This window comes from Cyprinodon tularosa, unplaced genomic scaffold (assembly GCF_016077235.1).
Source record: "Cyprinodon tularosa strain WSP-4 unplaced genomic scaffold, ASM1607723v1 ctg309, whole genome shotgun sequence".
Taxonomy (NCBI): domain Eukaryota; kingdom Metazoa; phylum Chordata; class Actinopteri; order Cyprinodontiformes; family Cyprinodontidae; genus Cyprinodon; species Cyprinodon tularosa.
The window spans coordinates 369,401-393,917 of record NW_024039018.1 but is presented as its reverse complement, the minus strand read 5'-3'; the positions used below and the strand labels follow the sequence as shown (position 1 = coordinate 393,917).

General features: G+C 54.2%; 1 protein-coding gene across 2 annotated transcripts; it reads left to right on the top strand.

Moving 5' to 3' along the window:
- Positions 1-562: 562 nt before the first annotated feature.
- On the top strand, positions 563-22,662 carry ipo8 (importin 8). 2 transcript variants are annotated; one of them, XM_038292141.1, is made up of 25 exons: positions 563-944; positions 3,241-3,322; positions 3,540-3,696; positions 5,859-6,017; positions 6,093-6,249; positions 6,361-6,450; positions 6,528-6,622; positions 6,695-6,779; positions 6,981-7,115; positions 7,237-7,336; positions 7,417-7,493; positions 7,775-7,891; positions 7,971-8,060; positions 8,130-8,295; positions 8,369-8,529; positions 8,643-8,768; positions 8,849-8,924; positions 9,038-9,163; positions 9,890-9,987; positions 10,070-10,165; positions 10,293-10,513; positions 10,704-10,909; positions 10,987-11,211; positions 14,964-15,093; positions 21,637-22,662. In XM_038292141.1, coding segments are annotated over exons 1-25 (3,189 nt in total). In that variant the 5' UTR covers positions 563-731; the 3' UTR covers positions 21,638-22,662. The 2 variants fall into 2 exon arrangements, with proteins under 2 accessions (XP_038148069.1, XP_038148070.1); XM_038292142.1 differs by having other exon boundaries at positions 564-944; positions 8,849-8,915.
- Positions 22,663-24,517: the final 1,855 nt, after the last annotated feature.

Below are 24,517 nucleotides of genomic sequence, written 5' to 3'. Positions count from 1 at the left end.
TTATCACAGTTCCTTCCTCCCAGAAGCTGGAAGACTCTAGAACCACCACTGTTCCCAACAACCTCAATCAGGTGTTCCATTCATGCTGACTTTGCACAGTTTCTACCTTTGTCAGTTAAATAACCTGCTGCTGTCATTTTGCACATCTCTGATGTTGCTGCTACTTTCAAATATCCATTACTGTAAAAATGTCCATAGCTGGATATTGGTTATTTATTCTCCAGTTTGATATTATTAAAACACTTTACAGGATTGTATTGTTCACCTTTTAACTCTTCACTGTTATTTATTCTTAGACATTTTTCTAAGGTCCACATTATTATGACCATTTTTTATTTATCTTTTTGCGGAAATCACCACAATTTCGCCACAAAATTTCACATTCTATTCTATTCTATTCTATTCTATTCTATTCTATTCTATTCTATTCTATTCTATTCTATTCTATTCTATTCTATTACATTACATTATATTATATTATATTATATTCTACTGCTGTACAGCAGGTGGCGGTATGCAGCCTGAAGCTGCTTTCTAACCACCCTAATAGAAAAGAAGAAGAAGATGAAGCAGTAGCAGAAGAAGAAGAACCGCTCCGGTTTGTTTACTTTGCGGCGGTGACCATCCCGCTAACCCGGTTCTATCATCCTGCTGACCCGGTTCTATCATCCCGCTGAATCGGTTCTCCTCCAGGACCAGTGGTTCGGGTCCATCCCCCGGTCTGACAGTGAATGGACGGCCGCAAGCCGCTGGTCTCTGCCCCGGAAGTTAGTTTCTCTGTTTTCTGCAGAGCAGTTAGCTTAGCTAACGCTGAGCTAGCGCTACGCTACAACCCTGCAGGGCCACCGAACGCAGCCGCTATGGACCCGAACCGGATCATCCAGGCTCTGAAGGGAACCATCGACCCCAACCTGCGGCTGGCGGCGGAGAATGAGCTCAATCAGGTGGGAAAGCTAAGAGGAAGCAGCCGCTGCTGGGCCTGAGAGACCCGGACTATGCAGACCCGAACCGGACCACGTAGACCCGAACCGGACCACGTAGACCCGGACCGGACTACAGAGACCCGAACCGGACCACGCAGACCCGAACCGGACCACGCAGAGTGAACCGGACCACGCTGACCGAACCGGACCACGCAAAATGTACCGGACCACGCAGAGTGAACCGGACCACGCTGACCTGAACCGGACCACGCTGACCCGAACCGGACCACGCTGACCCGAACCGGACCACGCTGACCCGAACCGGACCACGCAAAATGTACTGGACCTAGCAGAGTGAACCGGACCACGCTGACCTGAACCGGACCACGCTGACCCGAACCGGACCACGCAAAATGTACCGGACCACGCAGAGTGAACCGGACCACGCTGACCTGAACCGGACCACGCTGACCCGAACCGGACCACGCTGACCCGAACCGGACCACGCAAAATGTACTGGACCTAGCAGAGTGAACCGGACCACGCTGACCTGAACCGGACCACGCTGACCCGAACCGGACCACGCTGACCCGAACCGGACCACGCAAAATGTACTGGACCACGCAGAGTGAACCGGACCACGCTGACCTGAACCGGACCACGCTGACCCGAACCGGACCACACTGACCCGAACCGGACCACGAAAAATGTACTGGACCACGCAGAGTGAACCGGACCACGCTGACCTGAACCGGACCACGCTGACCCGAACCGGACCACGCTGACCCGAACCGGACAATGCAGAGTGTACCGGACCACGCAAAATGTACTGGACCACGCAGAGTGAACCGGACCACGCTGACCTGAACCGGACCACGCTGACCCTAACAGGACCACGCTGACCCGAACCGGACCACGCTGACCCTAACAGGACCACGCTGACCCGAACCGGACCACGCTGACCCGAACCGGACCACGCTGACCCTAACAGGACCACGCTGACCCGAACCGGACCACGCTGACCCTAACAGGACCACGCTGACCCGAACCGGACCACGCTGACCCGAACCGGACCACGCAGAGTGTACCGGACCACTCAGAGTGTACCGGACCACGCTGACCCGAACCGGACCACGCTGACCCGAACCGGACCACGCAGAGTGAACCGGACCACGCTGACCCGAACCGGACCACGCTGACCCGAACCGGACCACGCTGACCCGAACCGGACCACTCAGAGTGTACCGGACCACGCAGAGTGTACCGGACCACGCAGAGTGAACCGGACCACGCTGACCCGAACCGGACCACGCAGAGTGAACCGGACCACTCAGAGTGTACCGGACCACGCTGACCCGAACCGGACCACGCTGACCCGAACCGGACCACGCAGAGTGAACCGGACCACGCTGACCCGAACCGGACCACGCTGACCCGAACCGGACCACGCTGACCCGAACCGGACCACTCAGAGTGTACCGGACCACGCAGAGTGTACCGGACCACGCAGAGTGAACCGGACCACGCTGACCCGAACCGGACCACGCAGAGTGAACCGGACCACTCAGAGTGTACCGGACCACGCTGACCCGAACCGGACCACGCTGACCCGAACCGGACCACGCAGAGTGAACCGGACCACGCTGACCCGAACCGGACCACGCAGAGTGAACCGGACCACGCTGACCCGAACCGGACAATGCAGAGTGTACCGGACCACGCTGACCCGAACCGGACAATGCAGAGTGTACCGGACCACGCTGACCCTAACAGGACCACGCTGACCCGAATCGGACCATGCAGAGTGTACCAGACCACGCAGTGCAGCAGTGATCCTAACCGGACCACGCTGACCCGAACCGGACCACGCTGACCCGAACCGGACCACGCTGACCCTAACAGGACCACGCTGACCCGAACCGGACCACGCAGACCGAACCGCACCACGCAGGACCGCAGAGACCCGAACCGAACCGGACCATGCGGGACAGTCATTAATCCCTCATCCATCCTGTGATCAACCAGACTGGATCATACTGTTCTATAAACATGACTCGGTTTTCATGGACTCGGTCTGTCCAGTTAAAATGCCTCCGATGAAGTTCTTTTCATCTTGGAAGATCAACTGGTTTCTTCCAGAGGAACCAGTTGGAAGTCCCTTCAGCATGATTGGCTCCTTCTCTTCCTTTAGGCCAGGAAGATGTTTCCTTTCTTTGTGGTTAAAGTGATCTCAGTTTCTCTCTGCTTATGTTCTGCAATAAAATGGTTCCTTTCTAATCTAAATGTTCTTACTTACTTTCTCCCTCCTCTGTTTCAGTCCTATAAGATCATCAACTTTGCCCCCACACTGCTCCAGATTATCGTGTCAGAGCAGGTCGAGTTCCCTGTCCGCCAAGCAGGTAAGACCGGAAACCTTTCATTTATTGGGAAGATTTAACAGAGACCCTGCTAGATAGAACACATTAGTCCCAGTCTGAGGTCATGTTAGTATAGAACCTGAACCAATGATTTTTCTGTTAGAGGGTGTACTTACTTTATCATCAACATGGGTATGTGTTGATCAGAATCACCTCCCTGTTCATGGCTGCATTATTAATCAGAGCTGTGTGTGTCCAGCTGCCATCTACCTGAAGAACATGGTGAGTCAGTACTGGCAGGACAGGGAGCCGTCTGTGGGGGAGGTGGTCTTCCCCTTCAACATTCACGAAAACGACCGGCAGCAGATCCGAGACCACATAGTGGAGGGCATCATCCGCTGCCCAGAGACCATACGGTATGACCAACCCCCCCTGTCTGCTCATTCTAGGAGTAGAGAGGGCCATGACTCACCTCTCTTGATTTGTTTTGGTCATTTCCATCTATTTCTGGGCCATTCACCTAACCATTACCAGAGCCTAACTAACCCTAACCATTAACCTAACAATTGCCTGAGCTTAACTAACCGTAGTTATTAACCTAACCATTACCAGAGCCTAACTAACCCTAACCATTAACCTAACAATTGCCTGAGCTTAACTAACCGTAATTATTAACCTAACCATTACCAGAGCTTAACTAGCCCTAACCATTAAAGGAATAGTACACCCAAAACATGATTAGCCTTCATTTTCTACTCACCCCCATGCTGAACAACACTCTGGAGTACTTTTTTGATATCTCAAATGCATCTGGAGATCTGGGAGGCTTCTTGCTGTCTGCTGACATTCAAATAATGGAGGTCTATGGCGCCCGAGACAGAAAGGTCCATAAAAGTCCACAAAAAACGTGTCAATATTCCTCCATACTGCTCGTCCAATGTATTCCAAGTGTCCTGAGTGGGTAGCATCCAGAATTTACTCGAAACGAAGTCATTTAGAATGTTTTTAGAGCATAAACAGTAGTGTATAGGATTTCCTGAAAGCGTGCACCTGCGCGTTCACGAGTCTACGGAAGCCGGCAGACCAAACCAGATGAAAGTGCGCATTCAGCGTCTGCTCTGCCAATAATGCAAGCGTAGAAGAAGAAATGTGCTGTTTACCTGTGCAAAGAAAGAAACAACGAAAGAAAAATGTCTGAGGACTTCAGTGTTGAGGAAGAGCATGAGTTCTTTGCCGAGCTGAATGCGCACTTTCATTGGGATTTTGCTGCTCCTGCTGCGTCCGGTGTGAAAGCAGCATGATTCACTCCGCTCTGGCTTTGCTCCGCCCACGCGCTGCTGAGAGGATGGTCCGCTCTTCTTGCAGTCAAACACCGTGCAACTTTCTGCTCTTAAATTGTTTCCGTGCTCGATGTATTGCATTGCGCACTATTGGCATCTATGAAGTGAAGCCGCACTTTTGACCTGGGGGGCATTTTAAAGGGGTTCCATGATGCTGCAACCAGTTCACAACAGATACACATGAACCCTGGCTGTAGGCGGGACCACCTGTGTATTTTTCCTGGATGACGCAATCACGTTAAGCGTTACAGCCAATCACCGAAACTTGGTACCGAAAGACGAGGCATGTTTCGATACTCTGTAGAACCGAAGCATTTCGGTCGGTACCATAAAAGAACCGAAGTTCAGTACCCAGCCCTAGACGGGCTAACGTTAGTGCTGGCTGCGCCTCGGAGGTCCCCTGGTTGCAGCGTTCCTCTCAACATCAGAACTTTTTAAAGTACGCATTGAATCAGTAAATAGTCAGGGGGGCCAGAACAACATCTGGGAACTTTGTCTGTTCTCAGCGTTCTTGTGAATTGGAGCAGTACTAGGTTGATGATGTATTATGAGTACACAAGAACGCACAATTACACATAATGAGAAACGGCCACGATGTCCCATATTTGACTGGGTCAGAATAATAGAGGTTAAAAAAAAAGTCACCGCAGTGAGAAAGCAAAGCCTTACTTTATGACCAGCCTGTGTGCAATGATCTGACACCTGAATAGGATTTCAATACAAAAAAAATAATTATTGAGCTTTATTGATCTCACATTGAAAGAATTCCCTCTCTGCATTTAACCCCTCCCCTTGTGGAGCAGTGGGCTGCCATTGTGCGGCGCCCAGGAAGCAGTGTGGGGTTAAGGGTCTTGCTCAGGGACTCAGAGTGCAGGCTGTGGGGATCAAACCGGGTTCTAGTGACCCTCTCAGAGCACAGCGCTCTGCTCTAACCACTAGGCCCATTCAGAGGAATTGGGACACCACTACCCTCAGGGTAAAGCACAGATTCAGGGACAGGAATGAAATTAGGGCTAGGGGGTGAATTGGGACAGGCCTTAATGTTCTGCCCTTCCTTAGCCCCTTCCCTCTTCACTTGTTCCTCCTTCCTACTGCCTTATTTTATCTCCTCGCTTCTTTCTGTCGCTCAGCCCCCCGCTGTGGAGGTTTCTGGTGAAAATGTTCACAGTGAAATGGCAGACAGATGTTTTCCTCCGGGTCACAGACCATCACAGTCCCCTGGTGTCCTCTCTCCTCAGGGCCCAGCTGACCATGTGTCTGAGAGCCATCGTGAAGCACGACTTCCCCGGCCGCTGGACCGCCGTCGTGGATAAGATCGACGCGTATCTGCAGTCTCAGAGCAGCGGCAGCTGGTACGGCAGCCTGCTGGCTCTCTACCAACTGGTCAAAACATACGAGTGAGTAAGGCGATGAGGTTAGCGCTGCAGCTCTCCGTCTGCACAGAGAGGAACTCTGCTGTCTGTGGGCTTCAGGTACAGGAAGGCGGAGGAGCGGGAGCCGCTGCTGGCAGCCATGCAGATCTTTCTGCCCAGGATCCAGCAGCTCATCAGCCAGCTGCTCCCTGACGTCACCATCTTCTCTGTCCTCATCCAGAAGCAGGTCCTGAAGATCTTCCACGCTCTGGTCCAGGTATGTCCATGGAGCCCCGCCCCTCACGCTGCGGCGTAGAAACGGTGGCGTCTTTCAGCTGGAGCTTCTGTAGAGTCAGTGTCCTGCTCTAACCTTGATGCTGTCCCGCAGTACTCGCTGCCTCTGCAGCTGATCAACAACGCCGTGATGACGCAGTGGATGGAGATCCTGCGGGCCGTCATGGACCGAGACGTCCCCGCTGTGAGACTGAACATGTTTGGGTTCTGTTTTCATCAGAACCGCAGCAGACGGGGACTGACCCAGCTTTGTGTTGCTAGGAGACCCTGGAGGTCGATGAGGACGACCGGCCGGAGCTGGCCTGGTGGAAGTGTAAGAAGTGGGCGCTCCGCATCATCACCCGGCTGTTTGAGCGGTGAGTCCAGGAGAGAGTGGTTCCCATGGCGACCATGGGGCCCGGTCCTCAGCTCTGTCATCTCCACCGCAGGTACGGAAGCCCCGGCAACGTCAGCAAGGAGTACCAGGAGTTTGCCGACTTCTTCCTGAAGACGTACGCGGTGGGCATACAGCAGGTCAGCGTGCGTCCTGGGGGGTGGGGGGGTTTTTTGGGGCTGGGAAGGCCCCTGGTTCAGACGGAGCAGAACCCTCGTCCAAGGCGCCGCCCAGCGGAAAGGAAGGGCTGCAAGTGGCCGATTCCTTCCCATCACCGCCGCTCTGACATCACACTCTCCGCAGGATGGAGGTGACGGATGCTTCTGGGCTTTGTGTCGCAGGTCCTGCTGAAGGTGGTGGACCAGCACCGGCGGGGCCTCTACGTCACGCCGCGGGTTCTGCAGCAGTGCCTGACCTACATGAACCAGAGCCTGTCTCACTCCCTGACCTGGAAACAGATGAAGCCTCACATGAAGGTAGGAGCTGATTGGACGAGGCGGCAGAGCTCCTCCTACTAACCTGCTCCTTTGCTTCCATGGTTGCTGAACTTTGACCTTTCCAACCTGCTGCAGCCTTCCACCCTTTGGTGTTTTTCAGACCATCAGCCAGGAGGTCATCTTCCCTCTGATGTGCTACAGAGAGGAGGACGAGCGCCTGTGGCAGGAAGACCCGTACGAGTACATCCGGATGAAGTTCAGTGAGTGGACGCCGCGCACGCTTTCCCCTTCCTGTCCGTAGATGTTCTGGTTGATCCTCTGCTGTGCTCCTCTGCCTCAGACCTCTATGACGACCATTCCCTCCCAGCAGCCGCCGCTCAAAGCCTCCTCTGTAAAGCCGCCCGCAAGAGGAAAGAGGTGAGGAACAATTAGCTGGTCGTGATGGCGGCCGGTTCCAGAACCAGCTACAGCATCCATGTGTCTGTGTTCTGGATGAAATGAGGAGAACTCTGATTGGTTCGGTTCAGCGCCGCCGCCATCGTAGTCAGCCCTGATGGATTCCTGATTATTTACAGCGTTAAACTGAGTAGACTGAGGTTCTCAGGGAGGTGGTAACGTCCGGTTCTAATGAGGGCCGAGTGGTTGTCTGAAGGTGTGTGTAACCGGCGGTAACCTGCGTGATGCTCTCTGCTGCTCAGATCCTCCCTCAGATGATGGACTTCTGCCACAACATCCTGGTGGAGCCCTCTGCTGACCCCCGCAGTAAGGACGGGGCGCTGCACTGCATCGGGGCGCTGGCCGAGCTCCTCCTTAAGGTACATGGGACGCGCCTGTGTGGCTGAGCTCTGGTTCTGATTGGTTCTGATGTTTGGGTCGCTGCGTCTCGCCTCACAGAAGAGGATCTACAGGGAGCAGATGGAGCTGATGCTGCAGAACTACGTGTTCCCTCTCCTCAACGCCCCCATGGGTTACCTCAGAGCCAGGGTGAGTAGCCGCCCTGCCGGCCTGTCACGCTCCTGTGGGCGGGGCTAAACCTGCTGCCGTGTCCCCCAGTCCTGCTGGGTGCTGCACTGCTTCAGCCCGCTGCGTTTCCATGACGAGCTGGTGCTGAGGAACGCCGTGGAGCTGGTCAGACAGGACCTGGTAGACGACCAGGAGATGCCTGTGAAGGTGGAGGCCGCCATCGCTCTGCAGGCGCTGGTCAGCAACCAGGAACAAGGTGCGCCGAGCGTCGGTCCGCTGCGCCGTAGGCGCCGTGTGCTCGTCTCACTGCTCCTCTGCTCTGTGCGCAGCCAAGCTGTACATCAGGCCCCACATCCGGCAGGTGATGCAGCAGCTGCTCCACGTGGTCAGAGAGACGGAGAACGACGACCTGACCAACGTCATTCAGAAGATGATCTGTGAATACAACCAGGAGATGGCGACCATAGCCGTGGACATGACCCAGAACCTGGTAGGAAGATGCTCAGGTTCCACATTCTAGATCTAATTTCTAACGGCGTGAAGGAGGCGGTAGATAAACTCTGAGGCAGTGGGGAGAGGCGTGACTGTGTTTGCTGCCCCCAGGCGGAGATCTTCACCAGAGTGCTGCAGAGCGAGGAGTATGAGGAGAACGAGGACAAGACGGTGATGGCTCTGGGCATCCTCAGCACCATAGACACCATCCTCACCGTCATGGAGGACCACAGGGAGGTCTGTCAGTCTGTCATTGGCCCAGCAGCCCTCTGAGCTCCACATGTGGAAACGTTTGCTGGTTTTCTGCTCCTCCTCAGATCACGCAGCAGCTGGAGGGGATCTGCCTGCAGGTGATCGGCCTGGTGCTGCAGAAGCCCATCATAGGTATGGCAGGTGTGTGTTGGTGGGGGTGGTGGCCTCTGAAGGCTTCCTGCAGACATTCACTCTGTGATGGAGGCCACCTCTCCCTCTGCCCAGCCCTGATGTTGGTCTCCTGCCTTCTGCAGAGTTCTACGAGGAGATCCTGTCCCTGGCCTTCGGCCTCACCTGCCAGACCATCTCCCCTCAGATGTGGCAGTTACTGGGGGTGCTGTACGACGTCTTCCAGCACGACTGCTTCGACTACTTCACAGGTAGAGAAACCGGCAGCGTTGGTGGCTTCAGGCCTGCGGGGGACGTGAAATGGAGCATGTGAGGAGGGACGGTTGGAGCTCCGGGCCCAGCAAAGCCTGGACCCGATTGTTCTACTTTCCCTCAGAATCTCTGCAGCCTAAAGTCCAGAACACCCCGACCTGATCCAACTCAGATCCTGCCTCAGAGGTGCTGGCTTTTAGCCTGCAGGGGGCAGCATAACCTGCAGGGAGCGGCGTAGCCCTTTCCTCAGAGCCAGTACCTACTGATCAACTTCTTAGCTGCAGTTATCTTCATTATAAATAACTTTATTTGACCATTTCCTGTTAAAAAGGTCAGTTTTTCTTTGCATCTTCTTCCTTCAATTGTTTCCTCCTCCATTAGCAGTCAGCTCCCAGTCATGGTGGCGTTCTGCTCTGGTTTCTTAGTGTGAATATTTTTCATCCAATACCTGGTGGATGAATCAGGAACTGAGATGTATGCTCCTGCAGCGTCTCATTTTAAGATGTTCCTGATGTTCAGGGCTTCATCCTGAAGGTTTAGGGTTACCATGACCCTGAAACACTGAACCTCAGTGCAGGTTGTTGGCTCCTCCCTTGCTGAAACTCTGCCGACGCTAAGAAGCAGCTAAAGACGTTTCTACTCCATCAGGCTTTAACTAGACGGCTGCATTCGTTTCCAGACGTGCTTTGATGTTTTATTTGAAGAACTCTGTGTTTGTGTTGCAGACATGATGCCGCTTTTGCACAACTACGTCACGGTGGACACAGACATGCTGCTGTCCAACCCAAAGCACCTGGAGGTCATCTACAGCATGTGCAAAAAGGTCTGGATGGAGAGGGGAGGACCCCCCTGCCTGATGATGATGACGATGATGATGATGGTTAACAGCTCCTTCTTCCTTCCAGGTGCTGACCGTAGATGCTGGAGACGATGCAGAATGTCACGCTGCTAAACTCCTGGAGGTGATCATCCTGCAGTGCCGAGGCAGAGGCATCGAGCAGGTCAGATGCACTACTTCCTGTTAGGCTGCTGCTGTTTCCTGTCAGTCTAGAAACCATCATGATGGTCAGGCTGTTCCTCGCTGTTTCCTGCTGGTGTGACTGAAAGCAGCTGGTTCTCTGTCTGCAGTGCATCCCTCTGTTCGTGGAGGTCGTTCTGGAGCGGCTGATGCGTGGCGTGAAGTCCAGCGAGCTGAGGACCATATGTCTGCAGGTGGTCATAGCAGCGCTGTACTACAACCCCGCCCTGCTCATTCAGACGCTGGACAACATGCACTTCCCCCACAGCCCTCAGCCAATCACAGCCCACTTCATCAACCAGTGGATCAATGACACCGAGTTCTTCCTGGGGTAAGGCTGGGCTCCTCTTCCTCCCTCTGCTGATCATTAGTCCCAAGACGTCCTGCTAAAACTAGGGCAGAGCTCTAGTTTTAGCACCATTCTGGGGCTAAATGGTTGTTGCAGCCTCTGCAGACTCATGATCTTTGCTCTTTAACATGTCAGCAGCCTAACCCGAGGCATGATCCGCTTCCCTCCTCAGGCTCCATGACCGGAAGATGTGCATCATCGGTCTGAGCGTGCTAATGGAGCTGCCCAGCCAACCGGCAGCGCTGCAGAGGGTAGCGGGTCAGATCATCCCCTCCATCCTGCTCCTTTTCCTGGGTCTCAAACACCTGTATGCATCGCGGCAGATCAACAAACCCGACCTGCTGGCACGCGCTGGGCTCCATGATGAAGATCAGAACGGTAGAGGAAGACCAAGCCGTCCGAATTCGGAGAGTATTTCTAAGATCCAGGGAATGATCGCTTTTCTCTGTGAGCAGAGGAGATCCCCAGCGACGAAGACGACGTCAACGACAGCCAGAACAAGTTACATCAGCAAGCCAGCCTGACGGCGGGTCAGGGGGATGACGATGATGACGATGATGAAGAGGATGATTACTGGGATGAAGATGCCTTTGAGGGAACGCCCCTTGAGGAGTACAGCACACCTCTGGACTATGACAATGGAGAAGACGAGTACCAGTTCTTCACCTCCGCCCTGCTGAGTAAGTGATGATGATGATGATGATGATGATGATGATGACGGTTGCCTAATGGGGCCTGGTTGTTAGTTTTATCTTGAATGCAGTGGAAACAGAACAGCTTTAGCTTAAAAACTGATGTGCTTCATTATGAGGAAGATAGGAGGACATGACTGCAGACTTGAAGGTTTCACCTGAATTTTTTAATCAGTTAAACCGATTGTTTATCAATCGGTTTATAGTCTCCCATCTTAACTTTATTGAACTCATATTTAACCCATCTCCTTGGGGAGCAGGCTGTGGGGATCGAACCGGTTACTTACAACCTTCTTAGCACTGCTCTAACCACTCCCCTATGTAGCCCACTCACAAACGGAGGGATGGTTGGACGCTCTGACAGACCGATGATTGGTTGGGTGTAGGACTGAAATCGTTTTAATTGATTATTGAAATCATCATTAACTAACTTAGTAATCGATTCATCATTAACTGCAGTATAAAACATGCCTTTAGCTGGCAGAGCGACCCACTGAGAGCATCAATTATACAGAGATAATCGTTAGTTGCATTTCGAGTTGGATGGTTGACATTATAGAATTATGCTGCTTAAGGTGGATGTTGAAGTGGCTCTCTTTTCCAGTAGACGTTTGCTTTTACTTGTTGGTTGGTTTCTTTTCTTGAAGAAATAATTCCAGCAACCTTAAAAGCTTTAGGTACCTATCCCTGTAACAGAGATAGATTAAACACATCTAAAATGGAGGAGGAGATCAAAGGGAATAGCTCCTTAAATAACCTGGTTGGAACATACAAGTTGAAGGCTTAGATGAAGACAATAATTTTGCTAAATCAGAAAGTTCAACTGGATCAAAGCAGTCTAACCCTGGTTCAGATTCTATGACTACATTAGATGCTGCCCCACCCTCCAGAGACAAACCAATCATGGATACAGGAGTGCTAATGATCTTATTTTTAATAAGATCAATCTTATTTAAAAAGAATCCTATAAATTCATTGCTACTAAGAGCAGGTAGAATGGACGGTTCAACAGAGCTATGGCTCTGGGTGAGTTTGGCAACTGGATAAAAAAAAAATCTAGGATTATTCTTATTCTCCTCTATTAATGAGGAGAAGTATGCTGCTCTTGCTTTACAAAGGGTCCTCTTATACAGCAGTAAACCATTTTTCCAGACTAGGAAGGATTTCTGTAGGCCTGTGGAGTGATATTTTCTCTCCAGTTTCCTAGCATTTTGCTTCAAAGTGCGCAGCTCTGCATTAAAGCAAGGAGCAAGCTTTCTATTTTTAACGGTTTTCATTTTCAAAGGAGTTGCGTTGTCTAAGGCAGTAGGCAGAGAACTAGCAACCCCATCAACAAAATCATCAACCTGTGAAGGGGAATAAGCTAAGCTTTTGCACTCTGCAGCACTGCTCAGCGACACAGAGGAGAAAGAAGGTGAAGCAGATACTTTAAAATTTATAACTGCACTATCTGATAAAGATCTACTAAAATTGAACCTTCTTTTGGGGGAGGAGAACTCTGTTAAAGTAATCCTGAAGGTTATTGGAAAGTGGTCAGAGAGGACAGGGTTGTGAGGAAATACTGTTATTTCTTCACATTCTATGCCGTATGTCAGCACAAGATCCAAAGTATGAAGATGAGAATGTGTGGGACTATTCACATTTTGAACAAAGCCAATAATGTCTAAGATAGCATTAAAGGCTGCTCTTAAGCTATCGCCTTCAATGTCAGCACGGATGTTAAAATCTCCCACTATGATGACCCTGTCAGTTTTTAATACCAAATCAGAAAGGAACTCTGAAAACTCATCTAAAAATTCAGAGTAAGGACCTGGTGAACGATACAAAGTTACAAAAAGAAGAGGTTTTCTTGCCTTGAAATTTGGATCAGGGAAATTAAGGGTTAAATGTTCAAAAGAGTTGTAGGTATTAACTGTTCTGGGAGTAATCAGTAAGTCAGACTCGAAGATTGTTGCTACTCCTCCTCCTCGCCCAGAACTTCTGGGTATGTGAAAATTTAAAAAGCTTGAAGGAGTTGCCTCATTTATGCTCACATAATCCTCTTGCTGCAGCCAGGTTTCTGTAAGGCAAAACAAGTCAATGTGATTATCACAAATCAAGTCATTAACTAGCAGACTTTTAGAGGAAAGAGATCTTATGTTAAACATACCACATTTAATTGTTTTAACTATTTTGATTTTAATTAGATTATCATGATTTACTCCTTTGGGAATCTTTGCTAATTTATTAGATTTTGGTCGTGGGCAAGACACTGTCTGGATGGAGTAAAGAGTGGGTAACAGTAGAGAAGCTGCAGAGATGTGTGTTAAACTACAACTCTGCTTCCTGGTCTGCACCCTGGGTGGTCAGGGTTTTGGAGGACTAATAAATGTGGCCAGATTCCTAGAAAGAAGAGCTGCACCATCCAAAGTGGGATGGATGCCGTCTCTCCGAATCAGACCAGGCTTTCCCCAAAAGGATTGCCAATTATTAATGTAGCCCACGTTGTTTTCAGGGCACCACCTAGACAACCAGCGGTTGAATGACGACATGCGGCTAAACATGTCATCACTGGTCAGATCAGGGAGGGGACCAGAGAAAATTACGGAGTCCGACATTTTTTTGGCAAACTTACACACCGAAGCAACACTAATTTTAGTGACCTCCGATCGGCGTAACCGGGTGTCATTACCGCCAGCGTGAATAACAATCTTACTGTATTTAACCTTATCCTTAGCCAGTAGTTTCAGGTAGGATTTGATGTCGCCCGTTCTGGCCCCCGGCAAACATTTGACTATGGTCCCTGGTGTCTCTAATGCCACGTTTCTGACTATGGAGCTGCCAATCACCAGAGTGGGCTTCTCAGTGGGTGTGTCACTGAGTGGGGAAAACCGGTTAGAAACGTGAACGGGTTGGTGGTGACCAGTGGGTAGAGATCCACGACTACGCTTTCTGCGTACAGTTACCCAATCGCCTGGCTGCTCAGGCACTTTTGGAGGACAGCTAGGTGGGGGGCCTACTTTAACTCCTGGATGTTCTACAGCCTGAAGCCTGGATTCTAACTCTGACACCCTCGCCTCCAAAGCTACAAAAATACTACACTTATTACACATCCCATTATCACTAAAGGAGGCAGAGGAATAACTGAACATCTGACAGAGAGAGCAGGAGAGAGGAGAGGAAGAGAGTTGAAAAGAGTCAAGGGAGGGAGAGAGAGAAGCCATAGCAATGCTAAGCTAGCGCTAGCCTAGGCTAGCTACTCCTTGCTATCAGAAATAAAACCGTGTGAAACTGACAAGTGCTCAGTAGAAAAGTGCAGCAGAAGGTGTTTTAAAGTGGTTCTTGTCAGTTAGAGTTACTGACATCCAGAGATATCACAGAAAAAATTACTTCAGATGGAGATTGTCTGGACAGCAACAACACTCAGTTAATCCAAACAGGAAGTGAACACGATACGTCTCACCAAAAGCAGCAGGATCACCCTCTAGATTTCCTTCATCTGTTAAATGTGCAGGATGCAGGAAAACTAGGCAGGGTTTTTACTTTCCTAGAGGCATCAGCTTCATGTTAACTTTCTTAAAAAAGGTGCAAAGATAAACCGATATAAATCGTCTCCAGCTGCTGAGCGGATCTGTGTTGCAAACCTAGAACTGAAATTAGTTGAGTTCTCCCAGCGGTACCTGTACCTCCATCAATGCAGGTGATGTTTTCCACGCTGCTGTTCCTCTGACTGAGGCTCACTGAGAGTTTCTGTGTTTCAGGGATTCAGAACAGCAATGCAGCCTGGTACCAGTGTTTGACCGCTCCACTCAGCGACGATCAGAAAAAACAACTCCAGGAGATCTACAGCATCTCACAGCAGAGGAGGAGCACCGCCGCTAAGGGCCACTGGTAGGGGTGTAAATAATAATCGTTTTGTAGCGATGCATCGATCCAACATCCGACGATCCGATGCATCGACACGTCTGCAAGAGTATCGGTTCATGTTTTTATTTTCCTCTATTTTTATCCATTTGCTCCTGGATGTATTCTGACTCCGGTGCTGCGGTGGCGCTAAGCCTATTTTGCCTTCCTACCTCGCTTCCTTTAGCCACTACCCTCTTTCCGCTGGCGCACACACACTCACGTAAACAGTAGGCAAGACAGACATGGCGGATTCTTGAGTAAAGAAAATAATGGAAACGTTGGGTCACGAAATTGATACTGAATTGAATCGCCATGCTGGGTCGGATTTACATCCCTTGCAACTGGTAAGAAAACTGGTCCTGAAGAGCAGCGCTGCAGGCTGAGGGAGGAGCGGCGCTGCAGGGTGAGGGAGGAGCATTGCAGGCTGAGGGAGGAGCATTGCAGGCTGAGGGAGGAGCGGCGCTGCAGGCTGAGGGAGGAGCATTGCAGGCTGAGGGAGGAGCAGCGCTGCAGGCTGAGGGAAGAGCGGCGCTGCAGGCTGAGGGAGGAGCGGCGCTGCAGGCTGAGGGAGGAGCGGCGCTGCAGGCTGAGGGAGGAGCATTGCAGGCTGAGGGAGGAGCATTGCAGGCTGAGGGAGGAGCGGCGCTGCAGGCTGAGGGAGGAGCATTGCAGGCTGAGGGAGGAGCATTGCAGGCTGAGGGAGGAGCGGCGCCGCAGGCTGAGGGGAGGAGCATTGCAGGCTGAGGGAGGAGCGGCGCTGCAGGGTGAGGGAGGAGCGGCGCTGCAGGGTGAGGGAGGAGCATTGCAGGCTGAGGGAGGAGCGGCGCTGCAGGCTGAGGGAGGAGCATTGCAGGCTGAGGGAGGAGCGGCGCTGCAGGGTGAGGGAGGAGCATTGCAGGCTGAGGGAGGAGCGGCGCCGCAGGCTGAGGGAGGAGCATTGCAGGCTGAGGGAGGAGCGGCGCTGCAGGCTGAGGGAGGAGACGCGCTGCAGGCTGAGGGAGGAGCATTGCAGGCTGAGGGAGGAGCATTGCAGGCTGAGGGAGGAGCATTGCAGGCTGAGGGAGGAGCGGCGCCGCAGGCTGAGGGAGGAGCATTGCAGGCTGAGGGAGGAGCATTGCAGGCTGAGGGAGGAGCATTGCAGGCTGAGGGAGGAGCAGCGCTGCAGGCTGAGGGAGGAGCATTGCAGGCTGAGGGAGGAGCATTGCAGGCTGAGGGAGGAGCATTGCAGGCTGAGGGAGGAGCGGCGCCGCAGGCTGAGGAAGGAGCGGCGCCGCAGGCTGAGGGAGGAGCGGCGCCGCAGGCTGAGGGAGGAGCATTGCAGGCTGAGGGAGGAGCATTGCAGGCTGAGGGAGGAGCATTGCAGGCTGAGGGAGGAGCAGCGCTGCAGGCTGAGGGAGGAGCGGCGCTGCAGGCTGAGGGAGGAGCAGCGCTGCAGGCTGAGGGAGGAGCGGCGCTGCAGGCTGAGGGAGGAGCATTGCAGGCTGAGGGAGGAGCGGCGCTGCAGGCTGAGGGAGGAGCATTGCAGGCTGAGGGAGGAGCGGCGCCGCAGGCTGAGGGAGGAGCGGCGCCGCAGGCTGAGGGGAGGAGCATTGCAGGCTGAGGGAGGAGCGGCGCTGCAGGGTGAGGGAGGAGCGGCGCTGCAGGGTGAGGGAGGAGCATTGCAGGCTGAGGGAGGAGCGGCGCTGCAGGCTGAGGGAGGAGCATTGCAGGCTGAGGGAGGAGCATTGCAGGCTGAGGGAGGAGCGGCGCCGCAGGCTGAGGGAGGAGCATTGCAGGCTGAGGGAGGAGCATTGCAGGCTGAGGGAGGAGCGGCGCCGCAGGCTGAGGGAGGAGCGGCGCCGCAGGCTGAGGGAGGAGCATTGCAAGGTGAGGGAGGAGCGGCGCCGCAGGGTGAGGGAGGAGCGGCGCCGCAGGGTGAGGGAGGAGCGGCGCCGCAGGCTGAGGGAGGAGCGGCGCCGCAGGCTGAGGGAGGAGCATTGCAGGCTGAGGGAGGAGGAGCATTGCAGGCTGAGGGAGGAGCAGCGCTGCAGGCTGAGGGAGGAGCGGCGCTGCAGGCTGAGGGAGGAGCGGCGCTGCAGGCTGAGGGAGGAGCAGCGCTGCAGGCTGAGGGAGGAGCAGCGCTGCAGGCTGAGGGAGGAGCATTGCAGGCTGAGGGAGGAGCATTGCAGGCTGAGGGAGGAGCATTGCAGGCTGAGGGAGGAGCAGCGCTGCAGGCTGAGGGAGGAGCGGCGCTGCAGGCTGAGGGAGGAGCGGCGCTGCAGGCTGAGGGAGGAGCAGCGCTGCAGGCTGAGGGAGGAGCGGCGCTGCAGGCTGAGGGAGGAGCATTGCAGGCTGAGGGAGGAGCATTGCAGGCTGAGGGAGGAGCATTGCAGGCTGAGGGAGGAGCATTGCAGGCTGAGGGAGGAGCGGCGCCGCAGGCTGAGGGAGGAGCGGCGCCGCAGGCTGAGGGAAGGAGCATTGCAGGCTGAGGGAGGAGCGGCGCTGCAGGGTGAGGGAGGAGCATTGCAGGCTGAGGGAGGAGCGGCGCCGCAGGCTGAGGGAGGAGCATTGCAGGCTGAGGGAGGAGCGGCGCTGCAGGCTGAGGGAGGAGACGCGCTGCAGGCTGAGGGAGGAGCATTGCAGGCTGAGGGAGGAGCATTGCAGGCTGAGGGAGGAGCGGCGCTGCAGGCTGAGGGAGGAGCATTGCAGGCTGAGGGAGGAGCGGCGCTGCAGGGTGAGGGAGGAGCATTGCAGGCTGAGGGAGGAGCGGCGCTGCAGGCTGAGGGAGGAGCATTGCAGGCTGAGGGAGGAGCGGCGCTGCAGGGTGAGGGAGGAGCATTGCAGGCTGAGGGAGGAGCGGCGCCGCAGGCTGAGGGAGGAGCATTGCAGGCTGAGGGAGGAGCGGCGCTGCAGGCTGAGGGAGGAGACGCGCTGCAGGCTGAGGGAGGAGCATTGCAGGCTGAGGGAGGAGCGGCGCCGCAGGCTGAGGGAGGAGCGGCGCCGCAGGCTGAGGGAGGAGCATTGCAGGCTGAGGGAGGAGCATTGCAGGCTGAGGGAGGAGCATTGCAGGCTGAGGGAGGAGCGGCGCTGCAGGCTAAGGGAGGAGCATTGCAGGCTGAGGGAGGAGCATTGCAGGCTGAGGGAGGAGCGGTCGGCTGGGGGAAGGGTGAGGGAGGGAGCAGCGGCGCTGCAGGCTGAGGGAGGAGCATTGCAGGCTGAGGGAAGGAGCGGCGCTGCAGGCTGGGGGAGGAGCCCCCAGGCTGAGGGAGGAGCACGTGCAGGCTGAGGGGAGGAGCGGCGCTGCGGGCTGAGGGAGGGAGCGCTGCAGGTGGAGGGAGGGGGCGAGGGAGCCGCAGGCGGGAGGAGGAGCGGCGCCGCAGGGCTGAGGGAGGAGCGGCGCCGCAGGCTGAGGGAGGAGCATTGCAGGCTGAGGGAGGAGCGGCGCGCAGGTGAGGGAGGAGCATTGCAGGCTGGAGGGAGGAGCGGCACTGCCGGGTGAGGGAGGAGCGGCGCTGCAGGGTGAGGGAGGAGCTTAGCTGGCTAGGAGAAGGTGAGGGAGGAGCATTGCAGGCTGGGAGGGGCGGCAATAGGAAGGAGCGGCGCTGCAGCTGAGGGAGGAGCATTGCAGGCTGAGGGAGGAGCATTGCAGGCTGAGGGAGGAGCGGCGCTGCAGGCTGAGGGAGGAGCATTGCAGGCTGAGGGAGGAACGGCGCCGCAGGCTGAGGGAGGAGCGGCGCCGCAGGCTGAGGGGAGGAGCATTGCAGGCTGAGGGAGGAGCGGCGCTGCAGGGTGAGGGAGGAGCATTGCAGGCTGAGGGAGGAGCGGCGCAGCAGGCTGAGGGAGGAGCATTGCAGGCTGAGGGAGGAGCGGCGCTGCAGGCTGAGGGAGGAGCGGCGCTGCAGGCTGAGGGAGGAGCGGCGCTGCAGGCTGAGGGAGGAGCATTGCAGGCTGAGGGAGGAGCATTGCAGGCTGAGGGAGGAGCGGCGCTGCAGGCTGAGGGAGGAGCATTGCAGGCTGAGGGAGGAGCATTGCAGGCTGAGGGAGGAGCGGCGCTGCAGGCTGAGGGAGGAGCATTGCAGGCTGAGGGAGGAGCGGCGCTGCAGGGTGAGGGAGGAGCATTGCAGGCTGAGGGAGGAGCGGCGCCGCAGGCTGAGGGAGGAGCATTGCAGGCTGAGGGAGGAGCGGCGCTGCAGGCTGAGGGAGGAGACGCGCTGCAGGCTGAGGGAGGAGCATTGCAGGCTGAGGGAGGAGCGGCGCCGCAGGCTGAGGGAGGAGCGGCGCCGCAGGCTGAGGGAGGAGCATTGCAGGCTGAGGGAGGAGCATTGCAGGCTGAGGGAGGAGTATTGCAGGCTGAGGGAGGAGCGGCGCTGCAGGCTGAGGGAGGAGCATTGCAGGCTGAGGGAGGAGCATTGCAGGCTGAGGGAGGAGCGGCGCTGCAGGCTGAGGGAGGAGCGGCGCTGCAGGCTGAGGGAGGAGCATTGCAGGCTGAGGGAGGAGCGGTGCTGCAGGCTGAGGGAGGAGCGGTGCTACAGGCTGAGGGAGGAGCGGCGCTGCAGGCTGAGGGAGGAGCATTGCAGGCTGAGGGAGGAGCGGCGCTGCAGGCTGAGGGAGGAGCGGCGCTGCAGGCTGAGGGAGGAGCATTGCAGGCTGAGGGAGGAGCATTGCAGGCTGAGGGAGGAGCGGCGCCGCAGGCTGAGGGAGGAGCGGCGCCGCAAGCTGAGGGGAGGAGCATTGCAGGCTGAGGGAGGAGCGGCGCTGCAGGCTGAGGGAGGAGCGGCGCTGCAGGCTGAGGGAGGAGCGGCGCTGCAGGCTGAGGGAGGAGCATTGCAGGCTGAGGGAGGAGCAGCGCTGCAGGCTGAGGGAGGAGCGGCGCTGCAGGCTGAGGGAGGAGCATTGCAGGCTGAGGGAGGAGCATTGCAGGCTGAGGGAGGAGCGGCGCTGCAGGCTGAGGGAGGAGCATTGCAGGCTGAGGGAGGAGCGGCGCTGCAGGGTGAGGGAGGAGCGACGCTGCAGGGTGAGGGAGGAGCGACGCTGCAGGGTGAGGGAGGAGCGCTGCAGGGTGAGGGAGGAGCATTGCAGGCTGAGGGAGGAGCATTGCAGGCTGAGGGAGGAGCGGCGCCGCAGGCTGAGGGGAGGAGCATTGCAGGCTGAGGGAGGAGCGGCACTGCCGGGTGAGGGAGGAGCGGCGCTGCAGGGTGAGGGAGGAGCAGCGCTGCAGGGTGAGGGAGGAGCATTGCAGGCTGAGGGAAGAGCGGCGCTGCAGGCTGAGGGAGGAGCATTGCAGGCTGAGGGAGGAGCATTGCAGGCTGAGGGAGGAGCGGCGCTGCAGGCTGAGGGAGGAGCGTTGCAGGGTGAGGGAGGAGCGGCGCCGCAGGCTGAGGGAGGAGCGGCGCCGCAGGGTGAGGGAGGAGCGGCGCCGCAGGCTGAGGGAGGAGCATTGCAGGCTGAGGGAGGAGCGGCGCCGCAGGCTGAGGGGAGGAGCATTGCAGGCTGAGGGAGGAGCGGCACTGCCGGGTGAGGGAGGAGCGGCGCTGCAGGGTGAGGGAGGAGCAGCGCTGCAGGGTGAGGGAGGAGCATTGCAGGCTGAGGGAAGAGCGGCGCTGCAGGCTGAGGGAGGAGCATTGCAGGCTGAGGGAGGAGCATTGCAGGCTGAGGGAGGAGCGGCGCTGCAGGCTGAGGGAGGAGCGTTGCAGGGTGAGGGAGGAGCGGCGCCGCAGGCTGAGGGAGGAGCGGCGCCGCAGGCTGAGGGAGGAGCGGCGCCGCAGGGTGAGGGAGGAGCGGCGCCGCAGGCTGAGGGAGGAGCGGCGGCGCAGGCTGAGGGAGGAGCGGCGGCGCAGGCTGAGGGAGGAGCGGCGCCGCAGGCTGAGGGAGGAGCGGCGCCGCAGGCTGAGGGAGGAGCGGCGCCGCAGGCTGAGGGAAGGAGCATTGCAGGCTGAGGGAGGAGCGGCGCTGCAGGCTGAGGGAGGAACGGCGCTGCAGGCTGAGGGTGGAACGGCGTTGCAGGCTGAGGGAGGAGCGGCGCCGCAGGCTGAGGGGAGGAGCATTGCAGGCTGAGGGAGGAGCGGCGCTGCAGGCTGAGGGAGGAACGGCGCTGCAGGCTGAGGGAGGAACGGCGCTGCAGGCTGAGGGTGGAGCATTGCTGCAGGCTGAGGGAGGAGCGGCGCTTCAGGCTGAGGGAAGAGCGGCGCCGCAGGCTGAGGGAGGAGCGGCGCCGCAGGCTGAGGGAGAAACGGCGCCGCAGGCTGAGGGAGGAGCGGCGCCGCAGGCTGAGGGAGGAGCGGCGCTGCAGGCTGAGGGAGAAACGGCGCCGCAGGCTGAGGGAGGAGCGGCGCTGCAGGCTGAGGGAGAAACGGCGCCACAGGCTGAGGGAGGAGCGGCGCTGCAGGCTGAGGGAGGAGCATTGCAGGCTGAGGGAGGAGCGGCGCCGCAGGCTGAGGGAGGAGCGTCTGTGTTGTGCTCCTGGTTCCTAGTCCTAACAGTGTTCTGGTTTCAGCATCATTCCTGGGGTTCTGCTGCATGTGGTCTCATCAGCTCTTCCTGTCATTTCAGAGCAGACGGACCTCCTGCTGCATCGCCGTCATCATGGAAACAGGGCAGTGGAGACCAGAGAAGCTGGTGAGTTCATCTCGGAGCCGATCAGGTGAGAGAGACTCCACCGAAGCAGACAGGATGAGTTCAGAGCGCTGAAGGACCTGGTGAACTACTGAACTCTTCCTGGTACCACTGGAGCTCTTCTCCAGCGCTTCTACATGTTTGTTTTCTAGCTGTTTGGTCTCCTCAAAGTACCGTTAGCGTGTCTCTGTGTCTCGATTCTGCAGGACCTCCAGCTTCAAACATCGTTCTGAAACATTCGCTGCAGAGAAATTTGGACATAAAACCTTTTGCTCTCGGTTTTCTTTTCTAGAGATTTTCAGACTAATTGGAGAAAAACAGGAACTTCTGCTTCTGTTTGGTTCCTGTTTCTGAAAACAGACTTTAGTTCAGCATGAAAAGCAGAATGAACTAAAAATGAAAGATGAATCTATCATAGCAGCATAATGAGGCTCTAATTAAACCCATCCAACCTGGGCTGGTCTATTAGTCTCACTAGGGGGCGCTGCAGGTAGTTGATGTTCAAACAGCCCTTTTAATGTTTTCAACTCAAAATGTACTTTTCCACTTATTTTACTAAATGGGTTTTATTCAGACATTTGTGACCATTTAAATGTCTGCAGGTAAAGCTAAAGTTCAGCTAGCATGAGTCTCCCTCATGACACTGGAAGCATTAGAACAGGACGCTGGCGAGAATCAGAGGTTAATGGTTCAATCCCAGCCCTGAGGTCAGAGACCACATCATCAGCCAGCAGTGCTCACATCTGGACTGCTCCTCTGCAGCTACGTTATCCGACACGTAGAAGAGTGGAAATACTTCAGCAGCCTCGGCTTCCTGCTGTATCGTTGGTTATATCCATTGTTTTTATGTGCTATCAGTTCCTGGCATCAAGATTGTTGCCCCTGTTTGAGGTTTTCTATGAAAATTGAAAAAAAATCTTTTAAAACAAAATGTTGCATTAATAAAAACCAGTTCCTGAATCAGTTCTGCGTTTTGTTTTGTTTTCAGTGTTAAACATGAAATGGTCGTCCTTTTTTAGGGTCCCGCCTGATGCTTCAGCCTTTAATTTCACATGAAAATATTATGGTCGTCAAAAAACGGGTGGAAGCAGATTATAAAATTCTAATAAAACACTTAGCTGAACAAAATGTTTGAAGCTTATTCTCATCCTTATGAATCCTTATTCTAATTTTCTTGTGTTATTTTTCCTCTCTATGCTGCTAATCTGTTAATGTGAAGGAAGACTGACCTGTCAGCGTTTCTGTTTCTTAACCCTTCATCCTTTCCTCCAATCAGATGTCCCCCTATAACATTTGGACTTTCATGTATTGTTTCTGAACACGCCCCCTACTGGCTGTGTGTTAAAACTACAGATGAAAGTGTAAATCGAGCTCAAATCAGATCCTTCTGCAGAGATATGGAATAAATTCACCACAACTTCCAGTAAAATAAGAGTTTATTAACTAAAAACATTCAGCTACAAGGCAAGGCAAATTTATTTGTATAGCACAATTCAGTACAAAGACAATGCAAAGTGCTTTACATGATTAAAATACAGGAAGATAAAACAGAATCAAAGCAAGTAGGAAAAAATAAAAAATGCAGAAACAAAAAAAGAATATTAAAAACAGTTGGATTAAAGAAAATATGTTTTAGTTGAACTGTTTAACTAGAACAGTGGAAGGCAATCCTAAACAAATGTGTTTTTAGTCTTGATTTAAAGGAACTCAGGCTTTCTGCACTTTTACAGTTTTCTGGAAGTTTGTTCCAGATAAGTGGAGCATAGGAACTAAATGCTGCTTCTCCATGTTTAGTTCTGGTTCTAGGTATGCAGAGCAGGCTGGAGCCAGAAGACCTGAGTGGTGTTAAAGAAAAATTATTATTTTTAGTCTTTAATACAGTTAATCTTATGGCATGTGTAAAAGGTATGTTGTATACTCTCCTTGTGAACATATTTCTTATTTTGAACAAGTTTGTGAAGATAACCTTTCCTTGAACCAGATTACTAAATTTAAGTTTGTTCTTGAGAATTTATGGTGAGGCCCCCGCATTCCACAAGCTGTCTGTGGAAGCTTATCTTGTGTTTTATGACCCTAAGAATTCTAGATGCCAGGACAAGCTTTCCGCCTTTTCTTGTTAAAACAAAGAAGCAATTGACCCCAGATGTTTGCAGTAAATTAGGTGAAGTTCTAGGCAGTGTCAGAGATGGCGTCTGGTTGGAGGACCAAGGGCCAGCCTTATGTGAATAAATTAAATACAAGAGGATAAAGCTTTTTACATAGAAGTAAAAAATCAGATTTGCGCCTGCAAACTCTCCAAAGATGTCTTTGTACGTCTTTGCTTTCTTTCCTCCTATGTCAGGTAATGGAATGTATGTCTCTGTTGTTCTGCAGTTTCTGGTGTAGATTTGTGCATTGTCTTATTTCTAAGTGTATGCATTGTCTTATATTGGATTAAAGTCTGTAATTCTGTGATGTCAACACGCAATGCTGGTTTTTATTACCAAACGCAGCTCGCCGAGTGGACCTGGGAAGGGAAGAAATGAAAAGCCAACCTTTTTCCAAAGTTAACTATGTTAGAATATTTTCTTCCTTAACAGTGGTCAAACAGATTTCAGTTCAAAACTCTTGATTAAAAACTAGTTTAACTAAACTACTATGAACAAAGAGTGAAAACAAGGTTGGAAACCATAATGAGACGATGATGCAAAGATTTCACAGATTATTATGATTTTATGTTTAAGAACCAAAGTTTATCCTGAAGTATTTGGGATGTGATCAAATTCACTAATTTAGAGCAATTTAATGTTTTCAAACCGATTCAATGAAAATGAAGTAA

Excerpts from the sequence above, each read along its gene's own strand:
- ipo8 (XM_038292141.1), top strand. The coding sequence starts at position 732 with ATGGACGGCCGCAAGCCGCTGGTCTCTGCCCCGGAAGTTAGTTTCTCT. Across the intron at positions 8,296-8,368 it reads GGTCAGCAACCAGGAACAAG|CCAAGCTGTACATCAGGCCC; the intron begins GTGCGCCGAGCG and ends CTCTGTGCGCAG. Across the intron at positions 9,988-10,069 it reads TCTACAGCATGTGCAAAAAG|GTGCTGACCGTAGATGCTGG; the intron begins GTCTGGATGGAG and ends TCTTCCTTCCAG.